This window comes from Sorex araneus, chromosome 4 (genome assembly GCF_027595985.1).
Source record: "Sorex araneus isolate mSorAra2 chromosome 4, mSorAra2.pri, whole genome shotgun sequence".
Taxonomy (NCBI): domain Eukaryota; kingdom Metazoa; phylum Chordata; class Mammalia; order Eulipotyphla; family Soricidae; genus Sorex; species Sorex araneus.
In genome coordinates this window covers 142,941,966-142,950,404 of record NC_073305.1, presented here as the reverse complement: position 1 = coordinate 142,950,404, position 8,439 = coordinate 142,941,966, and the positions used below count along the sequence as shown (strand labels likewise).

The 8,439-nt window shown below is 34.4% G+C and overlaps 1 protein-coding gene across 1 annotated transcript in view; it reads right to left on the bottom strand.

Moving 5' to 3' along the window:
• Nucleotides 1–1,524: 1,524 nt before the first annotated feature.
• Nucleotides 1,525–8,439, bottom strand: part of KPNA5 (karyopherin subunit alpha 5) — a 51,451-nt gene continuing 44,536 nt past the window's right edge. Inside the window, exon 14 of the mRNA XM_004614004.2 lies at nt 1,525–4,635. Coding sequence (XP_004614061.2) covers nt 4,448–4,635 — 188 coding nt within the window. The 3' untranslated portion in view covers nt 1,525–4,447. The remainder of the gene's footprint in view (nt 4,636–8,439) is intronic.

Genomic DNA, 8,439 nt, shown 5'->3' with positions numbered 1-8,439 from the left:
TACACAATTATACAAGCATATAAATTATAAAAACTCAAGCTGTTCATCTGAAATGGATGACTTTTATGAATATAAATTTCACTGCAATAAAGTTGCTAAAAAAACAGTGATTTGAACTCGTACAGTGAGAAGGTTGGTACTCTCACATACTGTTTTTCAGAATAAAAATGTGAACTATAGCATTTCCTTTCTTGGGAATCTAACAATTCCTAGCAGATATTCTAGGCATTTATTGGGCCAGAATTACAATGATATTCATTGTCAAACTATTTACAATGCCAAGTCTGAAAGTAATATAAATGTCCATCAACAGGGGAATAATTGGATAAATAGTACTCGTGTGAACATATGTGCAAAGTACTCTGCAGGTACTGTAAGGAATAAAAAGCTCTATATTCTGTGATGGAATGTGCTATTGAATACAGTGAGAGGCAAAAAGCACACTGAAGGAAAAGTATATGCAGTATTTATGTTAATAGTTCATATTCTATTTTTATGTTGTAATTCTACTCCTAATACAATGTTTATATTATATAACTGTGTCACTGTCATCCCGTTGCTCATCATTTTGCTCGAGCAGGCACCAGTAACGTCTCCATTGTGAGACTTGTTGTTACTGTTTTTGGCATATCGGTAACTTGCCAGGCTCTGCCTTGAGGGCGGAATACTCTCGGTAGCTTGCCAGGCTCCCCGAGAGGAACAAAGTAATCAAACCCGTGTCGGCTGTGTGCAAAGCAAACACCCTACCCGCTGTACTATTGCTCCATTCCCATAAAAAACACCTCCATATACGTCCTTCTGCCAGAGGCAGGATGTTTTAAATTGCTGATATGGAAAGATGATGTAAGTATAAACCCGGGTCCTATCAATGTCATTGGTAAATTGCATCTAGATGGCTGAAGTGCACCAGGTCACTGGACCACAAGCACCACCGCACTATTTGGGCCTCAATGATGATGTTCCCCAGAGTCTTCTGAATTACAGAAAACTCCCACTGGAAACTGGTCGGGAGTGCGAAATTAGCATGAATGCAAAAGCTAGGAGAGAAATAGCAGGGGTAAGGCAGTCTTTTGGACATGTCTGCTGTGTCCTGGCTTCTGGGCACTGGAGGTAGCTTCAGGGGATGTCACATCATTGCATTCGTTTCTCTATCTTCAGCAGGCGGTGCTCCTGAAGCGTGAGTAGCCTCATTCACTTGATCGGAGGGGATAAAACATGCATGGCAAGCTGGAACCCGAACCGGCTTTTCTCCTTCAGAGTGTAGAATAGAAATAAATCATCCCCTCCCTGAATATAAACGTGGGCTGGGGCCTTTCTATGTCTCTTCTCTGTACAATCATAAGTGACAAAAAATGAAATAGACACATTTATAGAAGTGGAATTGTAAAATAGCATTTTATTATTTTTAATATTACTGCAGTAACATTTCCTAATGTTGCATACTGCTCAAATGCTGTTAAGCCAAAACAAAACAAAACAAAACAAAACAAAAAAACCAACCCTCCCTTTGTCCCACCCCCCTCAAGCAGAATTTAAAGACACATTATTCTTTTAGAGCTCTATCATATTAGCTCCTGATAAATCACAATTCATAAGATTCATAAGATTACTGGAATAAAAAAAATGGTTAACAATAGTTACATCACAGTTTCACAAATAAGCAGTCAGTAGATTGCTTAGTTTAGAACAACAGCAAACTACTAAGACTTTGTATTTTTTCCATAATGCTCCTTTAAAAAAAAAAAAAAGAAGGCAAAGATAATGTTTATTTTAGTGCTAATAACTATAACTCAACCCATAACTACAAAGAGGTTTGAGTTACCAAATGATATGTTATTTCTGTACCAGAGGATTTTATAATTTCTTCCTTTTTTTTTTTTTTTGCTTTCTTGTTCTAGTTGTTACCAGTAAGAGAACACAATGACACTGAAAATTAAATTATAGGAAAACCTTTTCAAAATAAAACTAGTACTTAAAAAAAACTAGGTCAGTGACTCAGTACTTACAAATATAAAATAAGTATAATTGCATAGATTAGTAAAAATTCAAATTCTCACAGAATGAAACATTAAATTTAATTAAATAAATGAAAATTACTCAAGTATTTTTTTGATTTATGCACTAAGGTTGCATGTGTTTCCTTTTACAACATGTTATAAAAATCTTTTGGCACAGTTCTCTCAGATTTAAGTATAACTGTCACAAGGTTAGTGACAATTAATGAAAATCCACTTTGAAAACTTTTAATAATAGGTCAATTGAAAAAGTAAATTTTTAAAAATTATAAGAAGTATTTTCTAATCTTGACTCAAAAATTTAATAACTAGGCAAATAGGTGGTCCCAACTACTTGATAATGTCCCTTGTATTCAAAGCTAAAGATCTACACAAGAAATGAAATAAATCTTATATTTTAAATGCCTATATTTCAAATTTAAATCTTAGAGATACAAGTTTTGTTTTACTAAAAGGTTTTAAAATTTTGTTTGAAAGACTTGGCCTGGATATTTATTAATGTAACTACAAATTCCTCAATTAAAGAAAAAAACAACAGGCACAGCCGGTAAGTTTATGAATTAAATTTGCTGCATTAACAAGTTCAAGAGTGAAATATACCCTGTCACCTGATACATAGAACCATCTGTACCACAAGTGTTTATTTGATAAATCACCATCAATTTTATAAAGTTTTTAATTACCCTGTTCTTCTGAATATACATAATGTAAAGGAAAAGCTTTTTATACTAAACTTGTTAACTTCCACTACATTTAAAAGGGCACAAGATATAACCTTCCAATTAACAATATAAAAAGGTTTGGCAAATGCAGTCAGCATTAATAATATCATCTAAACCTGTGTTTTATAGCTGTAAGTTTTATGTGTCTTGCTAAAAGCTTCACTTCATAATAAATAATTTACAAAGGTCAGACTATTTGAAAGTACTCCTATGTACATTTTTTCTTGAACATGCCTCTGATTTCCAGCAGAAACATTATCAGTAAATGCTATCATAAATGAAATCTTTCATCACAGAATAGACTATGAGTTGTATAAAAATGCTTTTGTTTCCCTCTTAAAACAGTTCTAAACTAATTTTTAAATAAGAATTTAAGATATGGTAACTGGAAATGTAAATAACCTGCATATAACTATAAATGAAAGACTCTTAAGTTTAATAGTACTATATTTTAGAAAACTCCACTTAATAGTACTGTGAGGATAACACACACATATATATCTATAAATAAATAGATGTACTTCTTCTTTTGAAACTTTTTAAAAGTTTCAGCTTAAACTGAGGTTTTTGCTGTTAATATGTAAAACACACATTATATTGACCAGCCTGATATAAATGAAAGATAACACAACAATCCATAACAAGCAGCAGTATGGCCCTCTAAGTACTATATGCTCCAAATTTCTAATATATATTTTGACTATATTAAATAATCCTTAATAATTTTCACTAATATCATCCCTTCGTGTCCAAAGATTAACTGTGTTTAGTAGCACTTAATACATAACAAGGTATTCCCTTTAGGAAAAAATGCCATTCAAGTACCCCAGTTCATTATGTGGAAAGTGAATTTCAGTTACTGCTCTGAGAGAGAACAAAGTATCTCAGAAAGCAATGAGAAAAAGAACTACATATTTTTTCACTATGCAGCACTTTAGATTCTTGACGGCATCTCTTCCATGTTGCTCTTTAAAATAAAGTGAAAAAGTAATAAAATACTTTAAAATGGTAGCATATTTGGTTGAAATACAAAAGATACTAATAGCACTTATATAAAAATGAAATATTTAAATGTGTAATCATTTTAATGTGTTCAATATGAAGAAGAGTTTCTCTTCAAAATTGTCACATTAACAGTACACTATTTCTATTTTTATAAATAATTTATAGGCTTTTGTTATAACTCTTTTGCAAAGTATAACATATAGCACAGTGACTTATAATTAAAGTGATAAGTGTTTTCACATTCTAATTTAGTTTTTATACAATTTCCTGCTTCTGCAGCTTCTTGCTTGAAGATAGAGGTAGATTTAGAAGAGAATGAATGTGTCAGACTTACTGCCAAAATGCAAGTATCAATAGCTATACTGCTAATGTGCAGTTTCCAAAGATGCTAGACAAAAATGATGACTATTATGTAATACTTTACCAAGTTTTTTTAAGCTTAAATAATTTCATTATGTACTTAATTGTTCACAAGTAGATATAAAAATAGATAAAATAATAAAAGACATAAATACAGGTGTATGATACAAAAACAAAATCGTAAGGGAAGATTGCATCTGAATGGAAAACTCTTTTTGCTTCTTAAAATTATTTTTTTCCTGTTCCTTATAAATATACAGGAAACATTTTTATTGACACTGCAAAAGAGATGAAATATCCTAGCTATCCTTCTCAGCTATTTGGTTTTTTTTTTACCCTACCAAGTCAAAGATGAAAACCTTCCATTGGTGTTTCTTGCTGCTGAAAAACAAACTGTTGTTGGTTTTCATCCACCTGAGGTACAATGCTGGCTTCCTCTTCTTCAACGCCAAAGTAATGCTCAATCAAATCGAAAGCCTTTTGGTAAATTTCTTGATTTTCATGGCTTTGCAGAAATTCAATTTTATCCAGACCTGTTATACAAAGAATTTATGAATACAAAATTGCTATTCAACTTTATATATATGTATATATAATGTTAGTTTTATTATAAAATTGTTATTCAAGTTTATATATATATATATATAGCTTATTTTATTATAAAACATCAACCAGTCCATTAGCAAAGGGGCACTTACTTTTGCCTAATTTTTGCACAAATTTTAGCCAACACTAACATTTGATTTCACTAAAATTTGGTTTCACAATACTTGCAGTACTTTAATTTTAATATACTTTAGTTTCTCAATATTAAAATTATAGCTTTAGTTTATTTAATTCCATTTCTCCTTCTGGAGTAATTGTGCTAGAGAAAAAGAACACAAAAGGGAATACAACAAAATAAAAGCAAATGAACAAACCAAAATGCAAGCACAATTATACATGCACACACATTATCTCATGGAAGGAAACAAGAGGTATCCACATGGTACATGGTTTTGAGCAGTTTGCAAATACAGTATGGATACTATATATGTCGACTTGCTAAATCAGCAATCACTCCTGATGTCACTTTGGGTCAAACTGAGTTTAATAAGCAAATGCAAGGCCTTAACCCCTGTACTATCACTTTGACCCACTATTTTATTATTAATAAGAATTTATTATTAAAAAAATCTCATAAATCTGAGAAATGCTAAACTATTTTTTATTTAATGACTAAAAAAACTCTAAATCATATATTACAGGATAGAAAAAAAATAATCAAAGTAGTGTATCTCTAAATAGTCAAAGCTATAGAATCAACAGGTTCAAAATAATGACCATTTTGAGAAAAATCTCAAATCAGTGAGTAAAAGTCTATATTTTTTTATACAATGCTTTAAGAAATGACATCATGCAATCTGAAACAAGAGTAAGTTTATATTCCAAACTTGGTTTAAGAATCATGAAAGCTTGCAGGCTGGAGAGTAGGTAGAGTGTTTCCCTTGCATGTGGCCAGCCTAGATTCAATTCCTGGAAGTCCTGGAGGTCCTCTGAGCCCACTAGGAGTGACCCCTGCGTACAAAGCCAGCGTAAACCCTGAGCACTGCTGGGTGTGACCTCCTCCAAAATAAAATTCATAAAAGCTTGATTTAACCACATAATCTATGCGAATTAAAAACTAATTTTTTTTTTAGTTTTTTAATTTTTTGGCCAGGTGATTACGCCACTGGCCAAGCAAGTAAAAACAGAGATAAATGAATGGGACTATCTCAAACTAAGAAGCTTCTGCACCTCAAGAGAAACAGTGACCAAAGTACAAAGACAATCTACAGAATGGGAAAGGATATTTATGCAGTACCCATCCGATAAAGGGTTGATAACAAGGATATACAATGCACTGATTGAACTCCACAAGAAGAAAACTGCCAACCCGATCAAAAAATGGGGTGATGAAATGAACAGAAGCTTTCCTAAAGAAGAAATCCGAATGGCTCAGAGGCACATGAGAAAATGTTCCACATCACTAATCATCAGGGAAATGCAGATCAAAACAACCATGAGATATCATCTCACACCACAGAGACTGGCCCACAACCCAAAAAACAAAAGCAACCGGTGTTGGCGTGGATGTGGGGAGAAAGGGACTCTTCTTCACTGCTGGTGGGAATGCCGACTGGTTCAGCCCTTTTGGAAAACAATATGGACGATTCTCAAAAAATTAGAAATTGAGCTTCCATTTGACCCAGCAATACCACTCCTGGGAATATATCCCGGAGAGGCAAAACAGTATAGTAGAGATGGCATATGTATTTCTATGTTCATTGCAGCACTGTTTACAATAGCCAGAATCTGGAAAAAACCAGAGTGCCCCAAAACAGATGACTGGTTAAAGAAACTCTGGTACATCTACACAATGGAATACTATGTAGCTGTCAGAAAACATGAAGTCATGAAATTTGCATATAAATGGATCAACATGGAAAGTATCATGTTGAGTGAAATGAGTCAGAAATAAAGAGACAGACATAGAAAGATTGCACTCATATGTGGAATATAATGGAACTGAGAAGTACAAGTTGGCAACGATGTAACTTCTGGCAGATATCTCTCTGGACTTAGTTACTAAAATACTAAATTACAGAAACCCAAAACTGAGAGGCCGCTAAGTGTGGTCACTCGACCTCATACCTCTTCATCCTCAGCAATGGAAAACAAATTATCTAATGCTTCCTTTTCAGCAGGTCTGACTTTAGGGGAGAGACTCTCCAAACAATAGTAGTGAGTTTTGTTGAAATATTGTATGCAATCAAAATGAAAGTAAAGTGAAATTTATTAGTTACACAGGCGGGGGGGGGGGCTTAGGGTGGGGGGGCTAGGGGCGTGGGGGGGTTAGGGGTGTGAGGGGGCGGGGTGGAGCTATACTGGGATTCTTGGTGGTGGAATATGAGCACTGGTGAAGGGATGGTTATTCGAGCATTGTATAACTGAGATTTAAACCTGAAAACTTTGTAACTTTCCACATGGTGACTCAATAAAAAATTTTAAAAAAAATAAAAAAAAACAGGTGATTATTTCACTGGAAATAAAAGAAAAAAACAAGTTTGATTCATTGTTTATCCTAAAATAAATTCCATGTGTTGAATGTTTTAAGAGTATAATCATAAAAATCTGTAAATTTTGTACAGGACGAAAACACTATTCGGGTATCCCAAAGAGGAATCAAAAAAGCTATGCTTGGAATATCACATTTCACTCAAGTGAGAGAAGGAATCGGAGTTCCGACCTCTGTCAACGATCAAGAATCAGGACGGTCTCATTTGCCAAGATGTCAAAAATCAGATGGGCTGGACGCGTAATGCAATTTAGAGATGACCACTGGACTAGAGCTGTCACCAACTAGATTCCACTGGATGTCAAAAGACCACGTGGCCGCCCACCTATGAGACGGTCAGACTTCTTCGTCAAACCCTGAATGAACGGTTTGAGGCTCTTCCTGTTCCTGGAGTGAGCAGGTATCATTGGGCTACACTAGCACGTGACAGGGATGAATGGAGACATTACTGGTGCCCACTCAAGCAAATCGAAGATCAACGGAATGACAAGTGATCATAAAAATAGACCCAATTAAAAAATTAATTGTAATAAAATCTCTGTGGATTCAATGCCTTTGTAAAATGTTTAAGGAATAGAAGATTAGACTGAGTGATCCAAATATAAACAAACATGGATTTTTTATAAAAAAGGTACAAATTACAGGGGTGAACGGTGCATGTTTTCAGGTGGGGTTTAATCCTTGGTACACACGTCCACCCTAAATGTAGCCCTGAAGACCTCCAAGCACTGCTGGATGTGGCCTTGTTGGTTTCCAGCCCCACAGGCCCCAGCAGCAAGCTCAGCAGAGGAAATGCATTAACATACAGAAAATACGCTACTACTGTATACAATAAAGTCAAGAAAAACTTAATGGCAACTTGGAGATAACAGTTTTATAAACATAAGCCTATACATAATGGCAAGTACATAAATGTAAAATATCTGTGCATGACGAAAATGTAAAAAAGCCTGAGAATAAAAAGAAATTGTTAGGGTTTAGGTAACAGAATTAAAGGTAATTTTTTAAATTTCATATTATACTCTCTTGGAGAGCCCGGCAAGCTACCGAGAGTGTGGAGCCCGCACAGCAGAGCCTGGCAAGCTACCCGTGCGTAGTGGATATGCCAAAAACAGTAACAATAAGTCTCTCAATGAGAGATGTTACTGGTGCCCGCTCGAACAAATCGATGAGCAATGGGATGACAGTGACAGTGACATATTATACTGCTTCTAAAATAAGCTGTTTTTAGATGTTTTTA